The sequence below is a fragment of the Ooceraea biroi genome, chromosome 14 (assembly GCF_003672135.1).
Source record: "Ooceraea biroi isolate clonal line C1 chromosome 14, Obir_v5.4, whole genome shotgun sequence".
NCBI classification, from domain to species: Eukaryota; Metazoa; Arthropoda; class Insecta; order Hymenoptera; family Formicidae; genus Ooceraea; species Ooceraea biroi.
The window spans coordinates 6,913,567-6,932,744 of record NC_039519.1 but is presented as its reverse complement, the minus strand read 5'-3'; the positions used below and the strand labels follow the sequence as shown (position 1 = coordinate 6,932,744).

At 38.2% G+C, this 19,178-nt stretch overlaps 5 protein-coding genes across 9 annotated transcripts; 3 read left to right on the top strand and 2 right to left on the bottom strand.

Moving 5' to 3' along the window:
• Positions 1-223: 223 nt before the first annotated feature.
• On the bottom strand, positions 224-1,960 carry LOC105283265 (deoxyhypusine hydroxylase). The gene is made up of 4 exons (XM_011345884.3): positions 1,800-1,960; positions 1,292-1,659; positions 804-1,208; positions 224-710 (listed from the first exon to the last, which is right to left on the bottom strand). The coding sequence occupies exons 2-4, from the start codon at positions 1,578-1,580 to the stop codon at positions 397-399; spliced, it is 1,008 nt and encodes a 335-aa protein (XP_011344186.1). The 5' UTR covers positions 1,581-1,659; positions 1,800-1,960; the 3' UTR covers positions 224-396.
• Positions 1,961-2,111: 151 nt separating this feature from the next.
• Positions 2,112-6,116, top strand: LOC105283264 (uncharacterized protein KIAA1841 homolog). 3 transcript variants are annotated; one of them, XM_011345883.3, is made up of 9 exons: positions 2,112-2,438; positions 2,726-3,494; positions 3,603-3,983; positions 4,112-4,378; positions 4,454-4,748; positions 4,901-5,129; positions 5,223-5,487; positions 5,578-5,759; positions 5,835-6,116. In XM_011345883.3, exons 1-9 carry the CDS (start codon positions 2,360-2,362, stop codon positions 5,936-5,938), a joined length of 2,571 nt encoding a protein of 856 aa, XP_011344185.2. In that variant the 5' UTR covers positions 2,112-2,359; the 3' UTR covers positions 5,939-6,116. The 3 variants fall into 3 exon arrangements, with proteins under 3 accessions (XP_011344185.2, XP_011344184.2, XP_011344183.2); XM_011345882.3 differs by having other exon boundaries at positions 5,220-5,487; XM_011345881.3 differs by having other exon boundaries at positions 4,901-5,487.
• On the bottom strand, positions 5,984-9,757 carry LOC105283266 (lymphoid-specific helicase). Of its 3 annotated transcripts, none has more exons than XM_026974872.1 (7): positions 9,550-9,757; positions 8,886-9,259; positions 8,041-8,666; positions 7,254-7,918; positions 6,761-7,155; positions 6,410-6,668; positions 5,984-6,321 (listed from the first exon to the last, which is right to left on the bottom strand). In XM_026974872.1, exons 1-7 carry the CDS (start codon positions 9,623-9,625, stop codon positions 6,269-6,271), a joined length of 2,448 nt encoding a protein of 815 aa, XP_026830673.1. In that variant the 5' UTR covers positions 9,626-9,757; the 3' UTR covers positions 5,984-6,268. The 3 variants fall into 3 exon arrangements, with proteins under 3 accessions (XP_026830673.1, XP_019888514.1, XP_026830674.1); XM_020032955.2 differs by having other exon boundaries at positions 8,068-8,666; XM_026974873.1 differs by having other exon boundaries at positions 9,596-9,757.
• A 158-nt stretch (positions 9,758-9,915) lies between these two features.
• LOC105283267 (guanine nucleotide-binding protein-like 1) lies at positions 9,916-12,486 on the top strand. The gene is made up of 5 exons (XM_011345886.3): positions 9,916-10,158; positions 10,446-10,780; positions 10,910-11,558; positions 11,651-12,073; positions 12,165-12,486. Exons 1-5 carry the CDS (start codon positions 10,068-10,070, stop codon positions 12,404-12,406), a joined length of 1,740 nt encoding a protein of 579 aa, XP_011344188.2. The 5' UTR covers positions 9,916-10,067; the 3' UTR covers positions 12,407-12,486.
• Positions 12,487-13,325: 839 nt separating this feature from the next.
• Positions 13,326-18,975, top strand: LOC105283268 (sterol regulatory element-binding protein 2). Its single transcript, XM_011345887.3, has 8 exons — positions 13,326-13,425; positions 14,049-14,612; positions 14,775-15,006; positions 15,149-15,543; positions 15,636-16,571; positions 16,780-17,081; positions 17,594-17,749; positions 17,845-18,975. The coding sequence occupies exons 1-8, from the start codon at positions 13,326-13,328 to the stop codon at positions 18,196-18,198; spliced, it is 3,039 nt and encodes a 1,012-aa protein (XP_011344189.2). The 3' UTR covers positions 18,199-18,975.
• Positions 18,976-19,178: the final 203 nt, after the last annotated feature.

Genomic DNA, 19,178 nt, shown 5'->3' with positions numbered 1-19,178 from the left:
TATTTATATATACAATTATCTTTTAATATTTTATGTATCTTTATATCTTAAAACACCTAATTTTTTTAATATCAAGCTCTCTAATAATATAATTGTTGTTTCATGTTTAGAATAACATGAACTTTTCTATTCAAATTTTCGTCGACACTGCAGGTCGAAGTAGAACTAGCTAATTTGAGATAAGAAAATCCAAGGGTTAAATCTAAGGAAAGAGAGGAAAGTGTATATTTAAAATAAGGAATGTAATTTTCTTCTTAACTTCATACCAGATATAAACTTATACAATTATATTGTCACATATACGTATAAGAATTGAGAATAACTGGCATTTCTCTTTGCTTTGGTCAAGAACTATGTTACAACGCAGATGCATATTTCGATAACGTCACAAAGCTGTTACGCGGTAGCGAGATTGGCCAAGGTGTCCGCATATTGAAACTCCGTGCTGTTCTCGTAGTCACACATATCCAGAGCGACGATGCAGCTCTCAAGTACGACTCTTTTATCGTCATCGAGATATTTTTTCAATATCGCATAGCATTCGGGAGTGGCAATAGCTCCCAGTGCCTCCGCACATTCGTGCCTGACCATCTCATGCTCCTCCGTGTTCTCCAATGACGCCCGCAGTGCCGATATAGTTGATTTGTTTTGAAGTTGTCCTAACACAAATGCTACTTCATGCCTGAGCAGAGCACTGCCGGCTTTCAAACCTTCGTAGAGAAACAGAGCATTTTTTCATTAATTAATATGTGATGTTATTATCCTTGTCTTACAAAAATAATATTATAATAATTTTCAATTACCTTTAGTGAGTGCCTGAACGCTTTTCTGAGTGTCCATATCTCTCAGTAAGAACATCGCCTTGTATCTGTTAAACAGTGAGTCATTCTCATCCAATAAAATAGTTTTTAAGAAACAAACGTCGTTTGTAATAACTTTCATTTTTCCCATTTGTTTTCGCGTTTTTTCCATTTTTCCCGTACTTTCCATTTCTCGCATTCTTTCTATCACTTCCAGTCTGTCCATTGGTGGTGCGGGATCGACAGTTGAATATTTGTTTGGAAAGTCCCTTCTTTTATTGCATCGCAGCCAGTTGATCCGATCTAAAGCCAGCTCACAAGTTTCCGCTACTTCAGGCGAGGGATCGTCACGGTATTTTTTCAACAACGGGATTACACTTGGGTCACCGATAGCACCCAATGCCTCTCCTAATCAACAAAAAATGGATATTTTTTTATTATATTATAAAAACAATCAGGAAACTGAAAACTCACATGCACTAGACACCTACCTGCCTCGTGGCGTACTATCGGTTCCTGCTTTAGATCCTCCAGGACACCAGTTAAGATCTTAATGGCCGCAGGATCCCGCATTTGTCCCAGGCAATACGCAAGCTCATGTTTTAACAGCGCTGATTGATCCTTGAAACAAGCATGGATCTGCTCTATCGCTGTTGCACCACCCACGTTCCTCAGAGTGAATAAGGCACGGAATCTCTCCTTCAAAGGCCTGGCAGTGTCGTTCAAAACTCGGCCTATTTTTAAGATATCGCTCTCACTTGCTTGCGTTCGTTTGCTCATTTTTGGTGGGTATTGAATATTAGATATTAATATACATTAAATAAAGCAGCGAAATAAAATTTTTAAAAAACTCCTTAACCTGCAAGAATATACATAAAAATATTAAATCTGTTGTCATAAAGACAAAATGTAAGAAACGTCGGGTTTGTAATAACACGAAAATAAAGATATAGCAATAATTATCGATAAAGATCGAGTGTTTTGGAGTTTTGTACTTACATGTATCTCCTTTTCTCACGTAAAGATTGACTGCATTCAGAAGACAAAGATCAGCGCGATCCTGTAACTCGATATCTGCTGCGTTGTAGACGCGAGCGAGCAGACGTCGGCGTCGAGCTTCAGTCACGTGATTTCGGAGCAAACCGAGCACGGCGAGCACTGGCGAGCACCACGAGGTGGTGTGACACCACGGCTACATGGTTCGCGGTGCACTTAGCGCTACGAATGCTTCAAAATACTCTCGTGTAGAAATATATCGATTATATCGACTAAACCATAACCATGGTTTCCAACTGTCAGTTACTGACAGCTGTATGCAATTTTTGTACTTAACATATGTTTGACGATATATAATCACTTGACACAGCTCACACAATTTATTATACCTCCGACGATAATTCGTATCGTATTTATAATAAAATTCTTGTGACAATTTTCACAAATATTTGTATGACACATTTACACGTCGAGATACGATGTACTAACGTGGAACATTAATTACGTTAATTACACGAGTAACCGTTACGAGAGCAGTGCGAGCGTATAATTTATTTAAAACCATGGAGTCGCACAAAGTTAATAACGTACCTTTAAATGCACACGCGATACTGAGATCATGTGCATCGACGACTAACGAAGGTATACGTAGGCTCACCGGTACGCTAGATTGCACCAAAATTAGATATCGGACGCCACATAGTTATTTTGAAATATTTTGATGATTTCTGCGCCTTCGTCTAACGCCGTACGATTTTAGCACGATTTTTGTTGCCGCATTTTACGCCTGTATGTGATATATGTGTATGAGTAGAAAACACTTGGGAATGAGTCGGTTAATATTTGTACTGTAAAATGGGTTGAATTGCATCGTGATTGCAACGTGAGAACTATGGATGATTGTAATAATGAGCATTTTATAAACTTAGCTGAAAGATTGCGAAATCTCCAAGAAGAGAAGCACTCGAAGCTAACGATCGGAGCGTTCTTTGAGTTCATGAAAACTGCGTACCAAGTCAATGATAACTGCGAAGATCTAGCCACGATGCTGAGTGCAAACAGTGAAATTGATTGGAATGAATTAGCAAGGATCACTTTGGATCAGGGAGCACACGAAGATGATAAAGCAATCAGTAATAGCTACAATGTCCACATACGAGAACAACAGAGCGACAATTCTATTCAAGATTTGTTGCTGCAGACAATGAAGGATAAAGGAACGTATCCATGTGTATCGGAAAGCGTAATGAGTTTGCAGTCCTCTGCGACGTCCCGTAACATCAATCATGAACCGTCTAATGAGGCCGACTCCGTCCAGGAATCTAAATCTAATGCAGGAAACAGTTCTGATAAATGTTTAAGGACAGAGGATAATATTAAAGAAGTAGATCAGTCATCGGAAAGCCAAGTCTGCACTAAACAAGGAAAGACGGAGTGTGCAGAAGAAATCGAACATGGTTTAGCGAAAATCATGAAGGAAAATCTCAGAGATATCTTGCATGAAGGCTTACTGGATTCCGTTCTGCCATACATGCTCCCAAAATCTGCGCTATCACAGCCCGTTATCAAGAGGTCTAATGTTGCCGTGGATGTTAAAAAGAGTTCCTCATTGAGTAATGTAATTGAAACCAAGATAACAGCCTCGGCTCCTAAAGAAAAGGATAAAGAAAAGAATAAGATGAGCAAGAAGTCGTTAGAGTATGTATTCCATTAAAATTCTATGAAAAAGTTTGTCATACAAGCGGATAATAAATAGTAGTTGTCTAAAAGACAAGCGTTATTACCTTTGCATTCGTCATATTTTAGAAATGAAGTCGAGATCCATGTATACGATGAAGATAAAAATATGAAGAAAAACTTCCGATGTCCTCAGAAGCTTCTCATACAAAAGATGTGCTATTTTGCTGACGTGACGGCAGGACAGAAGCTTGATGAGATAGACATATCGGTACATTGTGACGTTGTTATTTTCGACTGGCTGATGAGATGGGTGAAAAAGGATCTGATAAAGAAGTCGGAGTGGCCAGTGCTGGAGGCGAGTAATGTCATTCCGATTATGGTATCTGCTTGCTTCCTGCAAATGGAGCCACTTTTAGAGATTTGCCTTCAATATTGCCACGACAATACGTCAGATATTTTAAAGACGTCGTCGATCCTATCATGTTTAGACGACAATCTTCTCACAAGGCACGTATCTCATTAACGCTACAATTTAGATATAGTTGAAACTATTTTAACTATGCATTCTAATATTCTGCCAAGGCCCTCGTTTCCTGCCATCGATTGTTCGATTAAAACTCTGAGTAATTTTGTAGATTGGCTGAATTATTTACCAATGAAGATATCGAAGCGTTAAAAGATAAGAAGGATAAAATCCAAAGTCGCTTGTTTTGTAAATTAATAACGTCACTGGTAGAGACCACTCCGGATAATAAAAAGGGGCATTACAGTTCACTGGCCACGCTATTTAAATGTGGAAAGTGCAGTAAGATCGTTATACAGTCAATCTCGGACTTTGTGCCTTGCATTCCAAGCGCAATGAAGATCGATACCAAGGGAGTCGTTCAGAGCAAACATGTCAGGTATACGAGAATATTTCTATAAATATCAAAATAATACGTAGAAAATATAATTTTTTCTGTTTCATTATTTTACAGAGATTTGACATGGACGTTGAACGATTATGTCGTTACCTTGCGCTCGGAATTACGCTCTTGGCGTAAGGTCTATTGGAAACTGTGGGGAGATTGCCATTTCTTGTTCTGCCAGCAGTGCAACGTATACTTCCCGGTACATCAGATCGATTGGTGTTGTTATCACCCAGAACTTGCGCAATTCTTCGTGAATGAGCAACAACGACCGACGCCCTTTCCATTAGGAAGATATCCATGTTGTAGTCAACGTGCCTATAGATTCGAGGCTCTATCAAGTCAAGGCGGATGTAGGTACAAAGTTGGTATCAGCGTTACATATCTTTTATAATTTTGCGTCTACAAAGGAGGATGTTATTTCATTATTAAATATAAATAAAGAGAACTTGAATATAAGAGAAAATACATCATAAAAAGATCCTGTTTCCTTACGATTTTTATCATTTTTTTTAGGAACACACGCCAGATATAAAGAGCCAAAAAGAATTAAATATATTAAATATTCTGACAGCGTATAGAGAAATAATAACTGTCGAACCCCCGCAGCTCTTCTTCCCCGAGAAGATCACACGACTGGTGACACGGGATCCGTCTCTTCGCACAGACAAATTAGTGTGCAAGGATACAATGTGGTGGCATGGTATAGAACTTGTGCCACAGAGACCAAAGCTTGGTTTGCTCGGTATAAATTGCCATTTATACCTCCTTTTGCATCGTACGCGCTCAAGATCAGGTTATTATAACGCAGGGAAAAATGTTTTATCTTCGCAAGCAGGTAGAATTTGGGGAGGCTCGGGACTCCGTCGATTGCTCCAGGTGCAGGATTCGCAAAAATCGTTGCAAAAGTTGCGTCGGCAAATCTCCATAACTACCGTTTCGTCTTCCACCTCTTCAATCGTGGACGAGGATGACGAGGACGATGGCGGAACCGCGAGTCGCGAAGACAGCAGCATAGATGAAGAGTCGTATTACAGTGAGGAATCCAATACGCTGTGCACATTGAAGTCGATGGGGAAAGCAAAGCGTCCGAATAATCAGAAGTAACATAACGCTGCATGCAGTGAATAAAAAAAAAACGCGGAGCATTCTTAAAATCTAAGGGAATATATTTTATATATTACTATTTATAGGAGCAGCGCTAGATGTTGGAGCAGTAACTTGAGCGTAAGGCGCAATCAAGATAATCAAAGGGACTTTGAGGAAAGGGCAGCGACGCAGATGATAGCTCTCTTGACGAAAAGAACCGTTACTGAAAACTTACTCTCGAAATCTTACAAGCAACAACAGGGCCATAAGGCGAAGCAGCCTATTGGTACGTTTTTCTCCTGTATAATCGTATTAACCGAAGCATGGAACATGAATATTAAGCTAATCGTGTCTGAAACAGGTGGAGCATACATAAAATTGGAAGCTGAATTTCGCGAACAATTAGCTCAATCGTGCAAATATAGGTACCCCTTGAAGACTCGCATGAAATCTAATAAATTTTGATTTATATGTATAACACAAGATTTAATTACGATATCGTGTTAAAATTTGTTTTGTAATTTTATGTAAAGAAGGAAAAAGAGATATCTACTGCCACAACTTTTGCGCATTATACAATAAATGTGTAAAACATAGAGTAAGGGCCTTAATTAATTAATTTAAATATATTTTCTTAGACAATTGAATAAATTATTTATATAAAAATACAAAAACAGCCACTTATTTTTATCACCTATTCATAATTATAAAAAAAGTTATATCTTTACACATACTTTTCGACGATAACCACAAAATAAATATTACTTTAAACTAAACTACTTGGTGTCATCAGATTCATATCATATCGCTTCTATCTAAGAGTTTGTTTAACTCTGCCTCTGTAAAGACTAAAAAAAAAAGATCGATTTATTGGTCTTAGAAATTCTCATTCCTGTATACATACTTTAGTCATTACACAGATTATCTAACACTTACCTTCTTTCTTAGATTTAACAACCTCGTATTCTTTGGAATTAATTAGCTCCATCAGTTTCAACAAGGACTCTTTTTTGTCAAGACCATTCCACGTCCATTCTTTTGATATAATAGCTTTTTCCAAAAATCGCTTGGTGTCGGCACGGTTAATGATTATCTCGTCAATCGTTCCTTTAGTGCACAGCCTGTAAACAACCACCGGTCTCGTTTGTCCTATTCTATGACATCGCGCCATAGCTTGTATGTCTACTTGTGGATTCTATAATAAAATGAAAATTCTGTTTAAAGAAGCGCACGAATGAAAATATAAATGCCAGAAAGTGTAAAACAATTATGAATATATAAGCGTACCCAATCACTGTCGTATATAATAACGGTATCGGCACTCGCTAAATTTAGTCCAATGCCACCGGCTCTGGTAGATATCAGGAACAGGAACACATCCGAATCGTTATTAAAGGTCTGAATATTTTCCTTTCTCATGTCGATTTTAGTCATGCCGTCTAATCGCACGTAATAGTAGTCCCGTAACGAGAGATAATTTTCGATCATGTCCAGGATCATGGTCATTGTCGAAAATAACAGAACCTTGTGGCCCTGCGCTTTGAGCTTCGCCAACATGGCATCCAGCACTAAAAGTTTACCGGAAGATCTGATCAACTCTTCATCGATTTTTGGTAAACCAACATCGTCCAACGGGCAATGAACTAAATATGGATGATTTACGATCTTCCTGTACAACGGGTCTAAAATAGCACAAATTAAATTACTGATGTAAAATATGAAATATAAAATAAGAACTATGGATGTATAAACGTCACATTGACACAATAATAATACTTACATCTGTAAGACCCGTGGATGTTGATTAAAAAATCTTTATTACGTTCCGTAACATCGGTATACTGTTTCCACATTAACAAATTTTTTTTATCTTTAAGCTTCATAGTTTCCCAACCAGCGATGTTACTAATATTACCGATCTCTTTCTCCTCTAACGAAGCATCCGATGACAACGACAATGTATTATCCTGAGAACTGTTCCCAGCTGATCCATAAGGGCTTCTTAGAAAGCATCGTCTTTTTGGCATTTTACCATCAATAGTTGGTATGATCGACTCTGTTTTAATTTTGCTCAATATTTCGATGTTATGAGTTAATACAGCCTTATAGAGATCGTATTGTAGTTCCGTGAGCGGTGCGTAAACAATCACCTCCTTCTTAGAAGGAATCTCGAGGCAAACCTCGGTTTTCTCCCGCCTCAACATGAACGGTTTCAAGATATCGCGCATTATCATTAATACCTGCTTGTCCTCCTCCTGCTTCAGCAATTTTCCAGTGCCTTCTTTCTGCAGTTCTGAAATATTGAACCACGACTCGAAAACGGCCAGATCGTCAAAGATTTCTGGCAGTAAAAAATTCAGAAGAGACCACAGCTCGGCTAAATTGTTCTGGAGTGGAGTCCCAGTTAATATCAGTCTGTTCATGGACTGTACCGTTTTCAGAATACTAAAAAAAAGAGTTAATAATATAACATTAATTAATTTTAATTCTAGAATAAAAATATTGATGAAAAATGCACGTGGTAAAAAAACGATTCCTCAAAAATTTCTAAAATTGTAAATTCGTACTTAATAATGCAATAAGCAATGACATACTTGACCAGTATGCAGTCAGGATTTTTTATTCTTTGCCCTTCGTCTACTACAATGTATCTCCATTTCTGAGACTGAAGGAATTTAGTTTCCCGCAATGGTATTTCGTAGGTTGTAATTACAACGGGTTGGGTCGTGTAACCATCGGCATCAGCAATCGGATATTTATCTTTGATTTTTGTACGTAAGCACTGCCTTTCGAATTCGCTGCCGTAGAATGTCACAACTGGTATGTCGGGAGCGAATCTTTCAAATTCCATCAGCCAATTCGGTAAAGTTGAAAGAGGCGCGATTATTAAGTAAGGTCCAGCTTGTTCTTTCTCTATGAGATGGCAGAATAAAGCTATGACCTGTATCGTTTTCCCAAGCCCCATTTCATCAGCTAAAATTCCATTCAAGCCATTTTCATAAAGCACTTTCAACCACTGCAAACCCGTTAGCTGATAATCGCGCAGAGCGCCATGAAAATATTTTGGTGTAACGGCCACGTCGCTGGTTGATGTTGTTGTTTTCGTTTCGTTGTCTGAATCTGCAGACAATGCTGCTTCTCTCTCTTCCGCACTCAGATTGTTTTTGTCTCTATTTTGTATTTGCTCTTTAATCTATAATTTGATCAAATTAAATTATACTTAAATATTAATATTAATATTTAAATATTATGATTTATTGATACTCAATGCCAATACTTGATACATTAATATCTAATAAAATTTAAATTTTTATTAACAACTAAATAATACATTAATACTTAATACTTGAGTATTAATAATATTATTACTCAAAATACTCAAATACTGACGAAAGATTGTCACATTACTTACGTCTGTAGGCATGTATTTTTGTATATTGTATCTGTTTATATTAGCCCTCCTTAGTCTCCTCTTTGTTGGTGGTGGTGGTGGTATATTTTCATCGTTAACGAAACTTGCTGTACTTTTCTCTTTAGTGGTTTTCGCTTTCTTCATGGATTTCTGAACTTTATCTACTAAATAATTCGAATAAAATTGGCTCTTATTTAACAAATGCATCAATTGCTTGTATATTTTTTCATCGTGTTGGCGATTATATTCCTCCTCGGCGAGCAATTTGCTTTCAAGTTCAGCCTTATTGCGACTTCTTTTTCTATTTGGTTCTTCATTTTGTTCTTGCAATGGAGCGTTATTGAATGTAACATTATCGGCAATTAATGTGTCTTCTGCGAAGTAAGATGAGATATATTAGCTTGACGCACAGTAAGAATGTTCAAATATTGCCATATAAAAAATGCTGATCAGCAAAATATTTAAAGATCTCGATATTGCAAATAAGATAAAGAAGAAATGTTCAAATATCTTTATGATCCTTTAGATCATAGCCATAATTGTCATACATATTTTTTAACAAAAGAGAAAAACATGTCTATGAATTGTTCTATTTTTAGTAAACTTTTAAATTATTATCAATCTAATAAACGTGAGTACACAAATATGTTTATTTCGAACTTACCTATGGCGGAACTTGGATTACCGTTGCATGTAACATTAACACTTACATTATCGCTGACAACACAGTTGTCTTCCATCGTTATCGAAAGTCTCCAGCAGTCTCCAGAAGAAACAAAAGTACAACTAATTCTGCATCCAACTTTTCCGTTGCACGTTGCGAACAATACTCTGACTTGCCGCCAAGAGAAGAAGGAAGGGGATAAACCAGGGCCGACAAGCTCTTAGGCAGAATTGCACTAGTGCTAGTATAGGGTCTTTTCCAGCATCTGTCACACAAGCGACACTCTTCTAGGGACTCTAAAATTTAGAGATCGTTTCCTCCTGTTTTCAACCTGTTTTACTGCATTCTTCTATTCGACGTGTTCGGTGCTACATGATTTGTTGAGCTGAAAGCACCTAATTAAAAATTTTAAATTTATTCTTCTATTTGCAAAGTGGTTTATAAATTTCTGCTTGATGAGTGTTTAACATTTATGCTAATGTAAAATAGCGACACAGAATACGTACAATCTCAAAATCATGCCCCAAGGAAGACGAAAAATCCCATTCAGTGGGAAGGCCAAGAAGATGCAAATACAGGCTAAAAAACAACGACAACGAACTTTGCTTGGTAAGGAATCACGTAATAATAATCATTTATTAATAAAATTTATTAATAAAAGGATTAGTGACATTTAAGAAATTTGTAATAAAATACGATATCGTGTAAGTTCACGTGTCACTTCTAAAATATCCGTTAAAATTGTAAAAATATTTGCATTTGTTTATGTTCTTATACTCTATTTTGATCATTCAAATATATTTTATCTCATATTTTATCCTGTTGATAAATCATATTTTAATCGACAAATTAATCATGTCCTATTATACAAAAAACAAAATGTATTTTTATATCAGCAAATCAGGATGTCGACGACCAGGATGACCCTTCCATTAATTCGAATAATGCAAAACATATAAGTCGTGAGAAACTGACGCAGAAGATAAACGAACAACCAAGTAATAGCAGATCCTCGAGCAACAGATTTGCACTGCAGTTCTTTCAAGAATCTAAAGAGGAATTGCAGAAGCGTAAGGAGCGAGCTTTTCAAAGTATTGAATTTATCAGCCTGAAAGATCAGGAGGTATCCGACAAGTATTATCCAAGTGGAATGGACATGCCGAAACGACCTCCATGGGACTTTGGTATGACGAAACAGCAATTAGAAATGAAGGAACAGAGATATTTCACGGTGCGTAGTTATAACTTTGTGTTTAAGAAAACTCACTGATCTACATTGAGTTAATATTTTTTAATTAATTTAATAAAAGTTAATATTTTTTGTTTATCAGTTACTAATTTAATAATTCTTTACATACAGGAATACCTAGGAAAGATGGAGGAGTTAGATAGTCTAAGTTACTTCGAATTGAATCTGGAAACTTGGCGGCAGCTGTGGAGAGTGCTGGAGATGTCGGATATCGTATTGATCATTGTCGACATTCGATATCCCGTTATGACATTTCCCCCGTACCTGTACAATTACGTGACCACGGAATTGCAGAAGGACATGATTCTAGTATTAAACAAGATCGACCTAGTGCCTCCAGCCTTGGTACTCGCTTGGAAGCATTACTTCTGCAAACAGTATCCAAAGTTGCGTGTCTTAATGTTCACGTCGTACCCTACTTACAATCTCCGTGGCAACACCAGTGATGAGAAGCAGGGTCTGCAGCAGAGACGTCGAAGAGGAAAGGTGAAAATGGCCGCGGAAGGAGCGCAGAAGCTGCTGGAGGTGTGCAAAGACATTGTGAAGGACAAGGTCGACTTGAGCTCTTGGTGTAGCAAAATTATGGAAGAGATGCACTCGGAGTGCGATCTAGAGGACGTAGATCACAAGGATAACGTAACGATAGAAAAGGAGGATACTGCGTACGTCGAACATGAGAAATACAGGAACGGTGTTCTGACTATCGGGTGTGTCGGAACCCCAAATGTCGGAAAGTCATCCTTGATGAACGCGCTGATGGGTAAGAACATTTGTTTTAATTGAAGGGAATCCGATGACCTGATCTCTTGTGTTTTATAGGTAATTTTATAGGTTACGTTTTTTCTTTTTAAGGTAAGAAGGTCGTGAGCGTGTCTCGCACGCCTGGTCACACCAAGTACTTCCAGACAATTTACCTCACGAGAACCGTGTGCCTGTGCGATTGCCCGGGCTTGGTCTTTCCCTCAACCGTACCAAAGCAGCTGCAGACGTTGATGGGTTCGTTTCCGATCGCCCAAGTCAGAGAACCGTACACAACCATAAGGTTCATGGCCGAAAGAATAAATCTGCCGAAGTTGCTGAGGATTCCACATCCGGAGAATGACGATACATGGAGCGCAATGGACATCTGCGAGGGTTGGGCTATTAAAAAGGATTTCAAGACGGCTCGAGCAGCAAGATTGGACACGTACAGAGCGGCAAATTCGTTACTACGAATGACTCTCGAAGGAAAACTTCCCCTGTACACGTATCCACCAAAGTGGACCGTTGACAAAAGTATTATTTTATTTATTTTTATTATATTTGTTTTTCCATAAAGTTGCGTTTGAGAGATGTAAAACGTTTGGAATAAATATTGTTTTTTCAGCAAAATGGGAGGAGCATGCAGATATTGATACAGTAAGATGGATTCAAGCTAAGGACCGGCAAGAGAACGATTCCGATACGTCAGTTAAATATACGTCCTCGGATGGTGAAGAAACTGAAGGTCAAAAACAAAAGAGACTCTCAGATGATACAGCTAGCAGTAATTCGATAGAATCGTTAAGCGAAGAAAGTGATATACCACTCGCAAACAATAAATTTGCGGCGTTGTCCAAAGAGAAGTAAAACTTGTTATTTATATTTATAAAATTATTATAAATATAAAGTATCTGTACTATATATTTTACAAAATAAAATTTAATGTGTTATAAAAATACACGAAAAGATTTATCGTTTCATAAGATATATCATTAAATTTACTGTATATTTTTAGTTAAATTTAGTATCAAATTATTAATTTAAGAAAAAGTTTACAGAAAAGATTCAAAAAAACGAGGCAAAGAGCACTTTGTAGATCAGGCTTAAAGCACGTGTCAGACTACGCATTGGAAATTGAGATTACGTGCGGTTTGGTAATTGAGATTCGACCAATCAAAATGTAGCGGGCAACGTTTTGATTAGTCGAACAGAGGTTAAGAGCAATTCCGCTTTTTCATTCTGTTTTACGCTGCCAACCGTCGACTTCCGTTTGCAGATGAAATACTTGATATGGGTAAAACGATTTAATTACAACATTGATTTAATTGCATCACATGGTCAATGAGGCGCATTAACATCTCTCTCTCTCTCTCTCTCTCTCTCTCTCTCTCTCCGTCTCTCTATCGTCTGAGTAGTTTCATATTTGTTTTTATCATCTTGATTATATAGTTTCAAATTCAGAATAATTATTGAATAATTAATTTGTTTGCGCATATACATTTTCCATATTTATCGTTGCACGTCTGCTAAATTCATATCTGACGCATTTGTTTCTTTTCTTCCTTTTTCGTGCAACCTCACCTCAGTGAGTTTAGTAACACGCGCAATGACGAAATATCATCCGATCTGCAGCGGCATTCGGATTGGCCACACGGGAATCGTATGATCGTTTGTAATTCTTTAGTTATTGCGTTTGACATATCAGTGTTACATCGCGCGAGCTACCTGTGATTGACAATTCGCATTTATTTGATGTGATTAAGTATTTAAGGACAGCAACAGCGCAATGGCAGACCCAGGAGGATGGGTACCTGCTCAAGAGAATGATTTTTCGAATTTTCAATCAAATGACAGCTTCAATTTGAACGAAGTCACTGGTATCGATGGTAGGTTCTGCACAGTGTTTTTTCGACGAACTCTTCACATATTTTGGAAAGCTTCATGAATGTTACTTTACTGCTGAGCTTATTACCGCTATCTCGTTTGTATTATTGAATATTTTAGCCTTCTTTTATCTATTTTTTATATACTGCTGCTTACATCTGCAAGAGGGATACAGTCATTAGATAGAATTGTATACATTATTGAACAATCATTTTTGCCATGTTTCGTAAAAATATTGTGATATATAGAATTATTTATTTAAGAATATTAAAGCATAATTATTATAGCTTTTCATATTATTGTGTCACAAATAATGCTGTATATATTTAATGTGCGGTCTTTTTCATACAACTACGTATGTAAACAATGTTAACAATCTGCATATTAATATTTAATATCTAAAATGATAAAAGATAACTTATAAATATTTTACTACATGTTATTAAGTTTCAATAATTATTAATATATTATTTTCTAGATCTCACAAATTGTGAGAAGTAGAATACTTAATAGAAGTAAATACACGTAGTAAAATATTTATCTAAAATGATGAAAGATAACTTATGAATATTTTACTACGTCTTATCAAGCTCCGATAATTATTTATTAATTTATTACATTCTAGATCTTCTTACAAATTGCGAGAGCGAACTACTGAACAATGAGAATCTCTTCAGCGATGAAGCTTTACTGTCCGAGTTGGAAGAGCCCATGCCAGTGGATGGAAGTACGTTTGACTTCTTGAATCTTAGTAACACCGACGACTTTAAGGATTTCAAGGATTTCAAGGACTTCAAAGATCCACCTATTGAGCGGCAAAGTGCAAATGTTATGGTGGCACGACAAACAGTAACGAATAATAATCAACCTATTACTTACATGCAACAAGAGAACGTCGCACCGGTACTGCAAAACAGACCGCAGAGAATATCGGTTGCTTCGACAGCACCTACCGTGTTTAGTTCGCAGTATGCCATACCAACGCAAAATGTGAACTTTAATGTCCAGTCGCCGAACGTCGTGACTTTAGCTCCAGTTCCTCAACAGAGGCAACTGCTTCTCCCAGCCAAATTAATAAAGTCGGAGTCCCTCGTATATTCGAAGGGCGCACAGGCCATTACGTCAACTCCCGTGCCGCATCAGATACATACTCTCGTGAACACTGCTAATGGAGCAGTGTTAACCACTGGTAAACAAAATAATTTAAATAAACATTTTCAAAAATGTACGTTATCTGCATAAGTATGAATAATTATATTTTCATCATTGTACCAAGCATGAAAAAAGACACAAATATTAGTTCTATGATACAAAATGCATCAATATTTTCTATAATTTTATGTGATTCAAGGGATTCCTGTAGTCCTGGACACTGATAAAGTACAAATTAATCGTCTGAACACTGGCACACACGTAGGTGTACCGAGAGTGAGAGAAGTAAAGCGCAGTGCCCACAATGCCATCGAGCGGCGTTATAGGACATCGATTAATGATAAAATCATCGAGTTGAAGAACATTATAGTCGGAGTTGACGCGAAATTGAACAAGTCGGCAATTTTACGAAAAACCATCGACTACATCAGGTGAGAATCAAATTGCAAATTTTCTCACGTACACGCACTCGTGATAAATCAAGAGTATCGTGAACGAGGACAATATTCCATTATAAATGAATGCAAATAATTCCATGAAAAGTCTCTAATCCTTCTTCGTGCAACTATATAGGTACTTACAAAATACCAATGCGAAGCTAAAGGCCGAGGTCATGGCGCTGAAAATGGCTGCCCAACGGCAAAATCTTCACGATTTGTTAGTGTGCGGAGAACTGACGCCTCCGCGCTCAGACTCGAGTGAGCCATCCTTGTCACCCGCGCCCGCACCGCTCTCACCACCTTCTCCGTCATCGGTGAAAGACGATTCGGACGCGTTGCACAATCTGCATTCCATACCCACTTCGTCCAGCGGAAGCATGAGAGATCACACTCGGTTAACGTTGTGTGGACTCATGTTATTATTCTTGGCGTTCAATCCTCTCGGCATCCTTGTGAACAACATTGGCAAATTCAATTCTGATTACCTGAACACGAAACTGGACGGACGGACGATCCTCAATTATCAAGGTACGCAAAATAATAATTAGAAAACCTTCCAACTCCAATTTATTGTTTATAATTTTGCTAAATTTACATCACTGCTAATATTTTCATTACAGATCAATCTGAATCGGACAAGCAGTCGTGGAGCAATGTGATTCTTTGGTTTACCAACCTGATACTTCTGACCAGTGGCCTCTGTAGACTGTTGCTGTACGGCGACCCCGTTTTGCCAACTGACAGCAAGGCTTTCCTCGAGTTACGTCGCTGGAGACGCCAAGCCGAGTTCAACATGTCGAAGCACGAGTACAATCAGGCGTACCGGGATCTGCATCAGTGCCTGCAGTACTTCGGCCGATCCTTTCCGCTGTCGCGAACGGAGGTCTGTCTTGCTACCACGTGGCAAATAGTGAGGCAGGTCCTCCACAAGTTATGGGTGGGAAGGTGGATCATGCAAGTCAGCAAGTGGCTGTCGGAAAAGTCGGAGCGGCAGCAGGCGGAGATGTCGGCGGTCGAGATAGCCATCGTCTACCAGCATATGCTCTGCCTGCGTTTATCCGAGGGCACGAAGGACTCGATCCTGTATCTCGCGCTCTGCGCGGTCAATTACGCGGAGGTCGCTGGTGAGAACATGCCGAAGCCGCTTCTGGCGGAGATATACGTGAACACCGCGTTGTGCCTGAAACAGTCCCTCTTCCCGTACATACACAAGTATTACTTGGGCAAGGCACGCGCCCTGTTGTCATCCTGCACCGTTCCTCCGAAATTGAAGTGGATCATGACCGACGAAGGCGCGAGATTCTTGGCGTCTCAGAAGTGGCAGTACAAGAAGCAATTCGTGAACAGTGAATTCACGTCGCAGAGTAGCCGAGCGGACCCTCTGTCGTATGCGGCTCGCGCGTACAGGGATCACCTGATAAAGCAGTGTCTGCGTTTGCTGACTGGTACAGTCGGAGAGTGTCACGCGTCTTCTGTACTCGAGTTGGGACGAACGATCATGGCCTCGGCGGAAGTGGATGCTTGTTTCCCGTGTACCGATAAAATCAGCGTAGCGAGTAAGTGCAAAAGGATTTGCCTAAGGTTACAAGAAAAGCTTTTTATATTGACAATATATTTCTATATACGTGTAAAAATATATTTTAAATATAAGAATTTATTTGAAACCGTAAAGTAAATAAATCATAAATTATTTGAAGCATTTTTACAAATTACGCAATTTATGATATAACGTACTTTTTTTTTCCTTTTTTTATTTTTTTACAGTTTGCGAAGATGAGATTGGATTGTGGTGGGGAGCGGTGATTTGCGCCGCTGCAAGTTGGAGACTAGGGGAGGAAGATTCGAAGGCATGGAACATCGTAGAGAGTAAATTTCCTTACGAGAGAAACTTCCAAATCGGCGACAACAATAGCAGCCCACTGCCGCACGCTGTATTCAACGTTCTGCAGGCAGCGAAACATTCTACAAAGCTAGTTTCTATGTGTTTTATCGATCAAGCGGGACTGCTGCTCGAACAATCTATGGTGTATTACAATTGCAAGGAACAGTCGTCGCAGCAAGTCTTGGTAAGTTATCAAAACATTTTTATTAAATTTTAATTATCATTTAAAAAATCATTTTGATTATCATTTAAATTTTAATCATCATTTTGTTAACGTAGCTTTGTTAAATGCAACATCAACCTGACAGCATTAAATTTAATAACAAAATCATTAAATGCAGATACTTTAAGAGTCCAAAAATTTAAAGCTAGAATAAATTTGCGCAATTTTACGCTTGAAGAATCTTTTGCTACGAAGGTGGCAAAGAATTTCAAGTTTCGTCGCTCAGTGTTGAACACTTGTATACTAAATGCACCAAAACTTTTTTCAAGCATAACCCGTGCTATTGTTTACCTGTTACAAGTGTGCATTGTAGTTGCATTGCATGAAATATAACTATGCAGTACTTCTGCAGTGCAACTCCTGTGGCAGGTCGCAGCACCACATAGTACAATAGTTTTTATGCCCACCTGTGAGTCGTGCGCGTGCACGCGATTGTTCCATATTCTAATCTTTCTTATTATTTCATTTTTCAGCTCACTCAGTTGTGGGTCTGCGACTGGCTCCTCGAGATACGCACGACATTGTGGCAAGAGTCAGATGCGGAGCTAGAAAAACCAGCGGCGAGCATGCCTCTCGCCGAGTTCCAACGCGATTTAGCGTGCTTGAGACAATTGTGCCAACATATTCCAGTGAGTACACAAATCCATTTAAACAATGATAAAATTTTGTTACATGCTTCTGTTTATATAGGACATATTGAAATATATATATATTTTTGTTTTAGTCCGTATTGGCGCGAGTGTTTTTATACGAGGCCACAGCGCGTATCATGGCTGGAGCAACGCCGGTGAAAACTCAGATTTTGCTGGATCGAAGTCTGCATCACAGGAACTCACGTTCTTCCATCATATGTGGGAAGGACCGATCGCAGGAGCAGAATAACAGCGAGAGGGAGCACGCAGTCGCATTGTGCTTGGCGTGCAGGCATTTACCAACATTATTGTTAGCCTCGCCAGGAGAACGTGCTGGTATGCTCGCGGAGGCTGCTAAAACGCTTGAACGCATAGGAGACCGGAAACGTCTTCAGGAATGTTACAAGCTAATGCGGCAGCTAGGGTCGGCGATCACTGTTAATTAACGTGTTAATATTTACGTGTATGTTATTCTGTGTATCTACGTAAATACTATTAATCTACGTAAATACTATTAAGCAGCTACATAGACTCATTGTATATAGACATTAATTTATTTTATAGAGATTACATAGACTATCTCGTGATCATCGTCGTTTCATAATTATAGTTCATATTTTTATTAATTTTTCATTTATACTTCATGCTATTTTAAATTACTTAAAATAGGATAAATTAGTTAAATAAAACCTCATCGAACGGCAAACCAGTGCTAGCAACGCTACCGAGTGGTTAGGAATAAACGATATTATCCAATAAATGTGAGTAGGTTTTCTCCTGCTATCGGAGTGTTGCTGAAATCACGGAACCGAGTTCGTGATAAAAGGAATATTCTTCTCGGAAATAATCTTGGAAAATTGTGCGAGCGCTAGATTTGAGTGTTTCTCAGATAGTAGTGCTTTTAGTAAATAATGTTGTAATGTATAAATTATTTATCCAGTATATATATTCGTAAAACATTTATTTTAAAAATATGGCTTCGTTTAAAAAGGTTTGTAGTAATACAGTTTCTATGAAAATTGAATATTATATTATATTATATTATTGAATATAATATTTTCTCAGAAAACTATCAGCCTTTTTCACGCATTAGGATTTAACAGTACGCTGTAAGAGTCCGCGCATTATATTGTACAATATCAGCATTATATTTAAGGGACTGATGGATTCATCTTTGCGAAAAAGTGTAGACGAGAGAAAAGAATAAACGATTCATCAAAGAACCCCCCCCGTGGAACTGATTCGAATACGACGCCTTCGATGCTTGCTGCTAAACTTGGCGAACCAAGACGTGCAATTATATCTTGGTCGACATCGTTCGTTCCGGAAAATGAAACTGTTTATATTGATACACAAGGAACAATACCGCCTCCTAAGGAATTTATGTCAAGGTGAAAACATTACGCGACTCCAAGTGTATGCTAAA

Coding starts and splice junctions, on each gene's coding strand:
- LOC105283265 (XM_011345884.3), bottom strand. CDS start 1,580: ATGAGCAAACGAACGCAAGCAAGTGAGAGCGATATCTTAAAAATAGGC. Junction 1,209..1,291: donor GATAGTACGCCACGAGGCAG/GTAGGTGTCTAG, acceptor TTTGTTGATTAG/GAGAGGCATTGGGTGCTATC. Junction 711..803: donor CGTTCAGGCACTCACTAAAG/GTAATTGAAAAT, acceptor TTCTCTACGAAG/GTTTGAAAGCCGGCAGTGCT.
- LOC105283264 (XM_011345881.3), top strand. CDS start 2,360: ATGGAGTCGCACAAAGTTAATAACGTACCTTTAAATGCACACGCGATA. Junction 3,495..3,602: donor ATGAGCAAGAAGTCGTTAGA/GTATGTATTCCA, acceptor GTCATATTTTAG/AAATGAAGTCGAGATCCATG. Junction 4,749..4,900: donor AAGGCGGATGTAGGTACAAA/GTTGGTATCAGC, acceptor CATTTTTTTTAG/GAACACACGCCAGATATAAA.
- LOC105283266 (XM_026974872.1), bottom strand. CDS start 9,625: ATGGAAGACAACTGTGTTGTCAGCGATAATGTAAGTGTTAATGTTACA. Junction 8,667..8,885: donor AAAAATACATGCCTACAGAC/GTAAGTAATGTG, acceptor ATCAAATTATAG/ATTAAAGAGCAAATACAAAA. Junction 7,156..7,253: donor CATCCACGGGTCTTACAGAT/GTAAGTATTATT, acceptor GTGCTATTTTAG/ACCCGTTGTACAGGAAGATC.
- LOC105283267 (XM_011345886.3), top strand. CDS start 10,068: ATGCCCCAAGGAAGACGAAAAATCCCATTCAGTGGGAAGGCCAAGAAG. Junction 10,159..10,445: donor ACGACAACGAACTTTGCTTG/GTAAGGAATCAC, acceptor TTTTTATATCAG/CAAATCAGGATGTCGACGAC. Junction 11,559..11,650: donor CTTGATGAACGCGCTGATGG/GTAAGAACATTT, acceptor TTTCTTTTTAAG/GTAAGAAGGTCGTGAGCGTG.
- LOC105283268 (XM_011345887.3), top strand. CDS start 13,326: ATGGCAGACCCAGGAGGATGGGTACCTGCTCAAGAGAATGATTTTTCG. Junction 13,426..14,048: donor CGAAGTCACTGGTATCGATG/GTAGGTTCTGCA, acceptor ATTACATTCTAG/ATCTTCTTACAAATTGCGAG. Junction 15,544..15,635: donor GACGATCCTCAATTATCAAG/GTACGCAAAATA, acceptor TTTTCATTACAG/ATCAATCTGAATCGGACAAG.